Source organism: Arachis stenosperma, chromosome 4, assembly GCF_014773155.1.
Source record: "Arachis stenosperma cultivar V10309 chromosome 4, arast.V10309.gnm1.PFL2, whole genome shotgun sequence".
Taxonomy (NCBI): domain Eukaryota; kingdom Viridiplantae; phylum Streptophyta; class Magnoliopsida; order Fabales; family Fabaceae; genus Arachis; species Arachis stenosperma.
In genome coordinates this window covers 1934738-1947342 of record NC_080380.1, presented here as the reverse complement: position 1 = coordinate 1947342, position 12605 = coordinate 1934738, and the positions used below count along the sequence as shown (strand labels likewise).

Here is a 12605-nt window from a genome sequence, read left to right as displayed (position 1 = left end):
TAAAGTGGATGCCCATTTTTTATAAGGCTCAAGTTTTCAAGAGAAATTATATTTAATGAAGTTTAAAAATAATTGCCATATACTTATATAAGTAGAGGAGCAAGTTCTCTAACACACACCATGAATAATAATTCTCATTTCTCTCTCTCCTTATATTAGCTGTACACAACTTTTTCCATCTCTCTTTTGTTACTAATATATATATATATTAATTATTTCTATTATATTAAAATATTAATTGTAGTGAATATTAACACTAGTATTTTCTATGTATACTTTTTATTTTATATTTATTATATCTCCCTTAATTATTTATTTCACAACAAAATGCTAATAATAAAAAAAATAAAAATAATTATTATTTATGATATTATAAATAGTAAGAATATCTAGCATTAATAATAAATTTTTTAATAACAATTTCAAGTTATAATTTTTGTTTATACTTTTGGTTTCTTTTAAAATATTTTAATAAATATCTAATAATAGATAAGATTAGAATTTAATTGTCTTGTATTTTAAAGATATACCTAAGAGTATAATAATATAAATTTTTAATTTATTAAAAACATAAAAAGCTATAAAATTATATTTCAATAATTTTTAATAAAATATTTTTTTATAATATTTTAAAATATGTCACAGATTTTTAAAAGAAAATGGTAAAAAAAAAATTCTTAGGCGACACAGACAGATAACAGGGAGAAAACAAAAGTCGAAAATGTACGGTAAGAACACGTGTCAACATGTGAAGAGCCGAAGGAGATCCGTTATCGAATAACCATCGTCGGCTATTGGTTCATCCTCTCTGGACATTTCACATGAATACATTACACATCAACGCCATCACGTTGTATCTGACTGCTATTACGATTACGTACAAACTCAAAACAAAATCAGTAATAATAATGATAATAAATAATAAATAATAAATAATAAATAATGATAATAATAATAATTCCTTAATGACTATTACCACTCTCTTATATATAGCAGGCACAAGGCAGTGGGCTTACCTCATCACTTCAGCTTGCTGGCTTCAGTGGCTTACTCCATGTGAACGGTTCTAGTTGTTTTCTTCTTTGTACGGCAAAAGCTCTGAACTGTGAAGTGAATCAGTGAATCAAATGGCTAACCATAACGGTTCTCATCAAGGATGCTGCAAAACGGGTCCTGGCTATGCTACACCACTTGAAGCCATGTCCGGTCCCAGAGAGACTCTCATTTATGTCACTGCTGTCTACACTGGTAAACCTAATTAGGTCTCAAATTGCTTTCTGATTCTGCTTCGTTTGAAGGTTTTGGAAAAATTGTTCAGCTGGTTTTTTTATTTTGTGTGCTTTCTTGTCCATTTTTGGAATTTGAAGATTCAAAGGTTACATCGCGTGTCCTTGTTAAGCTTAATTTTGATACCTCAAGGTTTTGTGACTTTGAAGTTTGAAGGATTGAACTCGATTCGTCCTCTCAGAATTTCATACCTGTTTTGGTCATAGATAGAATTGCTTAGCTTTGGTGATTTCTGAATTCTCAAGACAATTATTTTTCCCATAATTTTATCAGTTATAACTAATTATTACTGTCTCAATCAGAGCAATTGTTGACTTTAGTTGTTGACTTGATAATGCAATACAGGAACAGGAGTACAGAAGCCTGATTATCTGGCCACAGTGGATATAGATCCAAACTCCCCAACTTATTCAAAAGTCATTCATAGGCTACCTGTTCCCTATTTAGGCGATGAATTGCACCATACTGGGTGGAATTCATGCAGCTCCTGCCATGGTGATCCATCCGCAGAGCGACGATTTCTTGTTGTACCTGGACTGGTGTAAGTGGTGGTAAACACTAATCAGTTACTTTTACTAGAAAAAATTTACAGATTAGTGACAATAGGATTGATACTTGATAAGTACAAGGAAAATCAGAGCCTAAAGGACTCTTGGTTTCCTTGTGTATAACACTATGAATCGAATCGGTTGTTGTAATAAGGACCATACTTGTGTGTATAATCCTCTATCTGTTTGGATTTTGTAAGTTATTATGTAACTACAAAGATTGAATACAAGGACACAGCAATATATCATCTTCAAATTGAAAAGCAGAGAAACTATGAAGAAGCTTTATATATACTACAATTGTTGTGTCAAAAGAGTGATACAGTTAAAATATTGTTAAAAAGGGGATCTAATTTCAATCTCTGTTCCTTACTAATACCTCCTTTTCTTTTCTCTTGCGGCACTTGGTAATGAAGTTCAAGTACATATCTATGTTGCTTACTTTGTGGATTCCAATAGCTCTAAACAAACATGTCGTATTTTTATTATCTTTATCCCATTGCAGATCAGGTCGCATATATGTGGTTGACACAAAGACAAATCCAAGAGCACCATCTTTGCATAAAGTTGTTGAGCCTTCAGATATCATAGAGAAGACTGGATTAGCTTTTCCACACACATCTCATTGCCTTGCCTCCGGTGATGTAATGGTTTCGTGTCTTGGAGATAAGGATGGAAATGCTAAAGGAAATGGATTTCTTCTTCTTGATTCAGATTTTAATGTGAAAGGAAGGTAGCCTTTTACATGTTAGTCAACAAATGCAATAATCCATATTCGAATGTGCTTGCATAATCTTTAGATCTTGCAGTTTTGGTTGCTCAATTTGTAGGTGCTTTCTGATTTACAAAAATTTCTTGTATTCATTATGTAATTGGGTTGCTCAATGAGCATACAGCAGCATGTTTCTCTGCATATGACGCTACAACTTTGGCAACATTGTTTTAGTTTATATTCCCATTTCTTATGTTCATTTTCAGTGTGTTCAATTTTCAGGATTTTGTAAAGTAAAATGTGAAAATAGTTAAAATGATCCGTTTTCATTTCTTATTTTAAGTTTTCTACCTTTTCCTCAAAATTCCACAAACAAGTTAAGCAAATGAAAATAGAACTAAATATGGGTACATTTCATAATTTCAAATAGTAATATTATGTCTCTTATTCCACAATTGTTAGGTGGGAGAAACCAGGGCACAGTCCAACATTTGGGTATGACTTTTGGTATCAACCACGTCACAATACTATGATCAGCACATCGTGGGGTGCTCCTGCGGCCTTTACCAAAGGCTTTAACCTGCAGCATGTCTCGGACGGATTATACGGGAGGCATCTCCATGTGTACAACTGGCCTGGGGGCGAACTGAGACAAACACTGGACCTTGGTGATTCAGGGCTCTTACCATTGGAGGCAAGTTCTTTATTATAATATTCTAAGGAGATATTTGATTTACATTTTTTAAACTTTTGGTTCTTTTATGTAATCATATCTTACATTGTACATGTCCACTTATGCCTTATACACCAGTAGATAGAGCCTAAGTGGGGTCCCCTATCCACACCTGTATCGTGGTGGATAGAGTGGAGTCGCACAACATTCCATGCAAGATATTTTCAGCAAGCATTTCTCTTTTATGTTGATAAATTCTCCGTACATTTGTTTGATTTAACTATGATTTTACCCTATTCCGTCCTTCTTGTAGCTGGTACTGGTGAACCTTCTTGCACAAGTTAGCATATAATATGACTAATGCTGTAATGCATCCCGAATGCAGATAAGGTTCCTGCATGATCCTTCCAAAGACACAGGTTTCGTTGGCAGTGCATTGACTAGTAACATGATTCGATTTTTCAAGACCAAGGATGGATCATGGAGCCATGAGGTATTATTAAGAAAATGATTTTTGATATATACATATATATTCTCTTCTAGTTAGTATAGGTACTTAAAACCAGCATAAGTTTGTCACGCTAGTCACTATACCTAAGCAGCAAGTTTTCTTTGTAGGTTTCCATACCAGTGAAACCACTTAAAGTGCAAAACTGGATTCTTCCCGAAATGCCTGGACTTATAACTGATTTCCTTATCTCTCTCGACGACCGGTTTCTGTACTTTGTAAACTGGCTTCATGGAGATATAAGACAGTACAATATTGAGGATGTTAACAATCCTGTACTTACTGGCCAAGTATGGGTTGGTGGACTTATTCAGAAAGGTAGCCCTGTGGTAGCTGTAGGGGAAGATGGTCAAACTTGGCAAACTGATGTGCCAGAAGTTCAGGTAAGTGCTGTTTAATTGTTGGAACAGAGTTTAAACAAAGAGAAGAAATAGAATAGAATATTTAGAGAAGACATAATGGTTTAAACTCTGCTAAAATGACATTTTCTAGTGGATTTTGATGAGTGCCCACTTTTTATGGTTATCATTTTCAGGGCAAAAAGTTGAGAGGCGGCCCTCAGATGATTCAGTTGAGTCTGGATGGTAAGAGGCTATATGTTACAAACTCACTGTTCAGTACATGGGATAAACAATTTTATCCAGAGCTTGTGGAGAAAGGAGCACACATGTTGCAGATTGATGTTGATTCTGAGAAAGGTGGTCTCAGGGTTAATCCAAACTTCTTTGTTGACTTTGGAGCTGAGCCTGATGGCCCTTCCCTTGCTCATGAGATGAGATATCCTGGTGGTGACTGCACTTCAGATATATGGATTTAATTAAATTAAACCATATGTATCATATTTGTAAGAAAGGTGTCTTATGTTGTTTTGTAATCAGCTACAATTACGATCTTCTTCAAGTATGACATCATAAAAGACTACTAAATTATTCTGGATGAATTAACTAAATAAGTTGTACCCCCAAAGCTCTCTTTAGGGAGGTTGCTAATAAATTGGGTCTATTGATTTGAAATCATTATCAGTGCCTTTTTTATTTTGGTTGGCAATTTACTAATTTTGTACGATAAGTGAATTCATCAACTTTGGAATTTGGATGCCCTCCTTAATGAAGAAGTTATTTAATTCATGCCTAACATACATATAAGTTTTTTTGACATATAAGTTTATACAAATTGCTCTAAATTTAATAAAAACAACCTTCAATTTAGATTGTATGTAAACACACGCTTCACCAACTCTTAAAGAGTGCAAAAATCATGACAAACAGTTTTTCTCCTTCGATCAAAACCGCAACACTTAAATGATCAAAATTAAAAAAAAATCTCTCAAAATCATCACAAAAAGTGAAGGAAGTTTCGAAACTGAATTCGAAAAGAATTATGAGAAAATAAAATAAGAAAATGAGGAAGAAGAAGTAGTAGAAAATGAGGAGAGGAAGAGTTTTAATTAGGTAAAACTTATCAGTATAAAAATACCTAAAATTCTTAAACAATACATATAAATATCTTAATTTTACACCAAAATTTGCTGTAAAAATACAAAAATATTTCCTTTAATGTTGCATTTTTTCTTCTTTTTTTTCTTATTTCTTTATTTCTTTTAGTTGAATGAATGTAAATTCATCCTCTTCCAAATAATTCTGTAGTATTATGTGTTTCTTTTTCTTTGTTTAATTTTTTTGTTTTTATTCTTGTTAAAAGAGTAAAACAAGAAGAAACTTGAGAAGGTAAAACAATAAGGAAAAGATGAATAAGAAAAAGACAAAGAAAAAGATGGTGATGATGATAAAAAAAAAAAGAAGAAACAACAGAAGATAAGGAGCAGGAAGAGAAAAAATTTTGAATTATGCAGAATTTATCAGTATAAAAATACTGAAAATTCTTAAAGAATGCATATAAATATCTTAGTTTTATACCGAAATTGATTGCAAATACACAAAAATACTTCTTTTAATGTTGTATTTTTTTCTTTTTTTTTTTAATTTTTTTTAGTTGAATGAATGTAAGTTCATTCTCTTCCAAATAATTTTGCAGCATTATATGTTTCTTCTTCTTTGTTTGATTTTTTTTGTTAAAAGAGTAAAACAAAAAGAAATCTGAGAAGGTAAAACAAAAAGAAAAAGATGAATAAGAAAAAGAAGAAGAAGATAGTGATGATGATGAAAAAGAAGAAGAAGAAGCAGCAGAAAATGAGGAGTAAGAGAAAGAATTTTGAATTATACAGAACTTATTAGTATACATACATCGAAAATTTTTAAACAGTACATATAAATATCTTAGTTTTAACCGAAATTGGCTGTAAATATACAAAAATATTTCCTTTAATGTTGCATTTTTTTCTTCTTCTTTTTCTTATTTCTTTCTTTTTTTTAGTTGAATGAGTGTAGGTTCATCTTCTTCCAAGTAATTTTATAGTATTATGTGTTTCTTCTTCTTCTTTGTTTGATTTTTTTGTTTTTATTCTTATTAAGAGAGTAAAACAAGAAAAAATTTGAGAAGGTAAAACAAAAAAGAGATGAATAAAAAAAAAGATGATGACGATAATGATAAAAAAAAAAGAAGAATTAACAGAAAATGAAAAGAATGGAGAAGAAGAGTTTTAAACTATGTAGAATTTATCAGTATACATACATTAAAACATGACAAAAATATAAAAAGTTTACAATGTAGTATTATAAAATACATAATATTGATTAAAATTCTCATGATAAAACACTATACTCCAATTAATTATATGATATTTTTTAACATACTCATGTTTAAAAAATATAAAATAATTAATGAGAGTGCTATATCTTATAATAAAATTTTTCTTTAACTAAAATTTTCTCTTTCGTTATATGGTACGTTTTTTTATGACTAATACTCTTATTTTTAACTTATCTTGTTCAACTTAGTTAAAAATTTTGTATCCCTTGATTATTGAATGATCGTATAACTTTCTCTTCAACGAGTCTTTCAGATGATCAATATCTAACTAAAATATTTATAAAATCCCTAATTCTCTCATATCGGATATGCACCTATAGCCTTTTCATTAGGGCCATCCATTTTTAAAATCCGTCTTATCTGCTTTGTGATATTCAGAAAAAAAAATTGAATTTTGACAATTCTATTTTCTTTTTCTCTCATCTAAAAAATACGAGAAATGCTATTTGTATATTAAAATTAATCACTAAAATTAACCACTAATATATTTATACATAAATACACGTATGATTTAATTTATTTTCAATATATATTTATATTCTAATATATATTTTATACTAATGACTGATTTTAATAGTTAATTTTAATGTACACTTAGCATAGTCCAAAAAATATTAACATCTAAGACCTCAGCAAACATACCTCCTAATGAAAACGTTATAGGTACATTGATGACCATAAACCAAGCCCATGATCTTTGCAGCATTCCTACTTCCTGATCCTTCGAGAATATGAATTGAGAAATTAGCTTTCATCCTCTTAAGTTATCTCTGTCTCTTTCTTCTGCAATACCCTATCCTCTTTCGGAGTATTGAGGTAAAGAGGATGCTCGATCATTATTAGAGTGACCGTCACTGTGAGATTCTGAATCCGACGCAATGCGTCCATCTTTTGGGTAAACATTTATTAATATTCTATGGGATTACCTGAAACCAATATAGTATGGATCTAAATATGAAATCCAAACTTCTTTAGATGAAAATTTCAACTTGTTCGTCGGAAGGAAAAATCTTTCGATACTTAAATTATTAAAGAATTTAGACAGATTTAAGTGAATTGGATTAAAAAAATATCTGAATTAGATAAAATATTTATAGAGATAGGATGATGATTTAGGCAGGGGTGGCAACGGGATGGGTAGGGGCGGATTTTTACTTTACCCGATTCCGTCCCACCAAATAAGAATCTGTATCGAACCCATCCCGCTTCTATTCACGAGTAGTAAAATAGAGGTTTTTGCTTTATCCGATTCCGTCCCGCCAAATAAAAACCCGTATCCGTTCCGCCTCTATTCACAAGTAGTAAAATGTTAAACCCTAACCCGCCTCGCCTTTATCCGTCTCTATCCGTCCCTATAATTATTAAATCTAATAAATAAAATAAAATTTTAAGATTTATATAACTATTATTTATATACATAACATAAATTAAAATAAAAATTTAAATATGATATAATATTATTAATCATTTTACTAATTATTTTGTATATATTATATATATTATCTATTATATATATATATATATATATATATATATATATATATATATATATATATATATACCGAAGTGGGTTTAATCTAAATCCGACCTCACCCTGCCCCACCCAAGAACCCATCGCGTTAAAACCCACTCCAATACAGAAGCAGATAATTACCCATCTCAAACGAATAGGAGCAGAATGGAAATGGGTATCCACGGGTTCGAATAGTGTTGCCACCCTCGATTTAGCCACCACTATAAAATTTTGCCATGATATGAAGAGGAAGCATGACGTAACTGAAAAGGTGAAGAGTGGAGGAATGTTAGTTCCTCAGGCAGTCCTGTCCCAGGCACGATACAAGCCATCCCTGGCTCAGGCCCTCCACGGCCAGCTGATGAAGTGGGGCCTCCACGACCGCCACCCCTACTCCGCCTCCCTCATCGACTCATACGCCAAGTCCCGCCTCCCCCACGACGCCGTCCGCCTCTTCCTCTCCCTCCCTCTCCCTCCCAACCCGGTCGCCTGGTCCTCCGCCCTCTCCGCCTGCAACCTCTCCTCCCATCCCCGCCTCTCCCTCTCCCTCTCCCTCCCCATCCTCCGCTCCCACCCCACCCTCCCCGACCACTTCGTCTTCGCCACTCTCTTCAACTCCTTTGCCTCTCTCGCCCCTCTCCACCTCTCCCTCGCAAAGCAGCTTCACGCTCGCTTCCTCTTCTCTCCTTTCTCCCAAGACGACGTCGTTAAGTCCTCCCTTGTCGACATGTACTCCAAATTCTCCCTCCCTCTCTACGCCCGCGCCGTTTTTGATTCCATCTCGTCCTTTAATAAGGCCTCTTGGACCGCCATGATATCGGGCTATGCACGTAACGGTTTCAAGAACGAAGCTTTGAAGCTATTTCGAGAAGCTCCCAAGAGGGACTTGTTTGCTTGGACTGCTTTGATTTCGGGGTTTGTTCAGAGTGGGAACGGTGTTGATGCATTGCACCTGTTTGTGAAAATGCTTCGTGAAGAGGTTGAGATTTCGGACCCTTTGGTTCTCTCTAGTGTGGTTGGGGCTTGTGCTAATTGTGCTCTTTGGGAGCTTGGGAAGCAAGTTCATTGTTTGGTGATAGGTCTTGGCTTTGAGTCTTGTGTGTTTGTGAGCAATGCGCTTGTGGATATGTATGCTAAGTGTAGCGACCTTGATGCGGCCAAGGGTGTGTTCTTTGGGATGTGGAGGAAGGATGTGGTTTCTTGGACTTCTATTATTGTTGGCAGTGCGCAGCATGGAAGAGCTGAGGAAGCATTGGCTCTGTATGACAGCATGGTTTCGGCTGGTGTTAAGCCGAATGAGGTGACATTTGTTGGATTGATTTATGCCTGTAGTCATGCTGGTTTGGTTGGCAAAGGCCGCAAATTGTTCAGGTCTATGGTTGAGGATCACGGAATTAGGCCTTCGCTGCAGCATTATACATGTTTGCTTGATCTTTTGAGTCGATCAGGTCACCTTGAAGAGGCTGAGAATCTTGTACGGGCGATGCCAATTACCCCTGATGAACCTACTTGGGCTGCTTTACTGAGTGCTTGTAAGCACCATGGTAATGCCAAGATGGCGATTAGGATTGCTGATCATCTATTGAGCTTAAAACCTGAAGAGCCTTCCTCCTATATATTGTTATCTAATGTTTATGCTGGGGCTGGTATGTGGGAAAATGTTTCAAAGGTGAGGAAGATGATGATGGTAATGGAAGTTAAGAAACAACCTGGGTATAGCTGCATTGAATTGGGAAAGGAGAGCTATGTGTTTTATGCTGGAGAGACGTCTCATCCGATGAAGGATGAGATTGCAGCTTTGATGAGGAAGTTGGATGAAGAGATGAGGAAAAGGGGTTATGTTCCTGATACTAGCTCAGTTTTGCATGACATGGATCAGCAGGAGAAGGAAAGACAGCTTTTCTGGCATAGCGAGAGGCTGGCTCTAGCTTACGGGCTTCTCAAGTCTGTTCCGGGAACCATTATCCGTATAGTTAAAAATCTTCGTGTTTGTGGAGATTGTCATACTGTTCTGAAGCTCATCAGCACCATAACAAGCAGAGACATTTATGTTCGTGATACTACAAGGTATCACCATTTCAAAGAAGGGAAATGTTCATGCAATGACTTCTGGTGAACTAGGAATTCTGATTGAGATTCCTCAAATTTTGATGTTAGCCAGGGACCATGCTATTAAGAATTACTTGTGGGTCTTGATTGCAGTTGCTGCAGAATTGTGATCCTTGTGATGGTCATTATGAGTTATATGACTATTAAAGGTGAAATTTGCATTTGCAACTTGAAGCCTGTTCTGTTAAGCATTATGATTATGCTACAGCAAGTTTCATGATTGGGAGTCACATTGAGATGTTGGTCATGGCCGTGTTGCAACTGTAATATTGCATACATGTCACACTATATGTCCATAATTTGAGACATCAAGAGCCGAAGTTGGAACCATCCATCTGATATTGGTTTTGATTAAACTTGGTGGTAATGGCCTCTCAATTGAAGTGAACAATTGATTTGAGAAAATATAGATTGCTCTATACCTCTCCCTAGAACTCTTGGAACAAAGGGCAACCAGAACTCATTTCTCATCACATTCATTTGATTTTGTTGACTAACAATGCTTCTTATTTGAGCTGGCATATTGGAGTTGCGATTCAAGTGAGCCAAACACATGTTCTTTTGTGAAACTTCAATACCAAGAAAGGTTGATGGAGAAGAATTGAGCACAAATACAGAGAGCATAATTTATTTGATTTTATTTTTCAAACTTGTGTTTTAACATTAGACAGTTATGTCAAAAATTAACTGATAATGTCTCTTGCTTGTTACAGAAATCAAAGGAATATGATTCATCGTAAACTTCTTACATCTATCAATCTATATCTATTTATCTATCTATCTATTTATTTATAAGAGTAAACTACTAAAATGATATTCGAAAACTCGCATCGCTGACAAAACGAACTCCACACGGCGCTAACCATAAATAAGTTTCCAAAAAATTTTAAAACAAGACAAAAAGAATTAGATATTAAATATATATTCTAAAACACGATTTTAGAGATCAAATTTTACTGTAAATTTTTACAAACATTATTAGAAAAATAAAATCTTTTCATTTTTAAAATTTGATAATTTTTTATCAAGCGAATATTTTTAAAAAAATTATTGTAAATGACCACATTTTTTTTAAAAATAAAAAGAAAATCTAGATATCAAATTTTGTTCCAATTTTTTTGTGTGCATATTCTAGATATATATTCAAATGTTGTCACAAAAATTAGATCAAATAGAAAAGCCATTTGGTAAATATAAATATTTTTTTGTTACTTACCAAAATTATAATATTTATTGGTTCTTTTTGTCGTATTTTTAAATTATTTAGGTGCTGTTTTGTCGATGACATTTTTTAAGAATCTTTTTGTCTGCGACTAAATCTTTTGGGTATTAAATTGGTAGTTAACTCTTATTTATAACATAAAAATTTATATCAAGTTTTTTCTACAATAAATTTAACCCCTCTTTCCTTTGGCAAAAGATGAGAATCAACTCATCATTCTTTAGTAAAAGATTAAAAAAAAAACTTATATTATTCAGTTGAAATATAAAGTACTGATTAAGTATAATAAACATACATTAAAAGTGGTATTATAATAATAATAATTATTATTATTATTTAATTTTGATACATTGTCAATGTAAAGTGATTTGACACATATATCTAATTACGTAACGTCACATCAACAAAAAATAACTATTTTTTACGTTTGCATAAATGATTTTATCTAAAAGAACTATATAAAATATTTTGTATGGTCAGTGTATCAAAATTTAACTCTTAACAATAATTATAAAAACTTTGAGAAACAAATATTAAAATTTTATAACTTATATATATTAAGATTCTTATTACTAGTTTACTATACTATTTGGTTTACTTATGCATATTATATAAAATTTATTATCCTTCATTTTTTAATCTCTCATATCAATAGGCGAAAATTCTTCCAAGTAAATTCAAATTTGACACATTTTTTTACTAGAACATTTAAATATATCATGATTATAAAATTAATTCATAATTTTATGTTGTATTTTTAGTGTTTTTCATTCTCATTTTTTGTTTCTAATTTTTTTAATTATTTGTACACCAAAAAATACCATATAAAAAGAAAAAGTATGGCAACTAAATAAATATAAAAATAAAAACAATAAATAAAGATGTAACTTTGTATAACTCTATGATAAAATGTCTGTATTTTTTTAAAATAAATGAACTCAAATTATTAAAAGAATAAACTATGTTTCAAATTGTATTGTATTTTAATTAAATAATTATATAAAACTATACAAAAATTATCAAAAAAATATTCTGAAAAATAATTTTAATATAAAAACATTTCAAGTTAATATTAATTTATATATATCTAATTAATCTCTAAATAATACATTATATATTACGGATTTACTACGCATCCAAGCTTTATTGTCATTCAAGTCTAACTAAATAGGCCCAACACCAATAAAAATTACTTTCTGAAGGTTGTGGTAGGCTTAGAGAAGGGGGGTTGAATCTATGCCTTCCTTTTAAATTGCTGTTATGACCTTTTTAAACATAATTACAATGCTGATTCTGTTTGAACTCAGCAGCGAAAATTTATGAG

General features: G+C 32.6%; 2 protein-coding genes across 2 annotated transcripts; both read left to right on the top strand.

Moving 5' to 3' along the window:
* The first annotated feature begins 991 nt into the window (after positions 1 to 991).
* LOC130974176 (selenium-binding protein 1) lies at positions 992 to 4744 on the top strand. The gene is made up of 7 exons (XM_057898939.1): positions 992 to 1248; positions 1633 to 1828; positions 2341 to 2568; positions 3010 to 3241; positions 3606 to 3713; positions 3839 to 4111; positions 4264 to 4744. Exons 1-7 carry the CDS (start codon positions 1128 to 1130, stop codon positions 4543 to 4545), a joined length of 1440 nt encoding a protein of 479 aa, XP_057754922.1. The 5' UTR covers positions 992 to 1127; the 3' UTR covers positions 4546 to 4744.
* A 3470-nt stretch (positions 4745 to 8214) lies between these two features.
* Positions 8215 to 10745, top strand: LOC130976679 (pentatricopeptide repeat-containing protein At4g14050, mitochondrial). Its single transcript, XM_057901591.1, has one exon. The coding sequence runs from the start codon at positions 8237 to 8239 to the stop codon at positions 10064 to 10066; it is 1830 nt and encodes a 609-aa protein (XP_057757574.1). The 5' UTR covers positions 8215 to 8236; the 3' UTR covers positions 10067 to 10745.
* The last annotated feature ends 1860 nt before the right edge of the window (positions 10746 to 12605 follow it).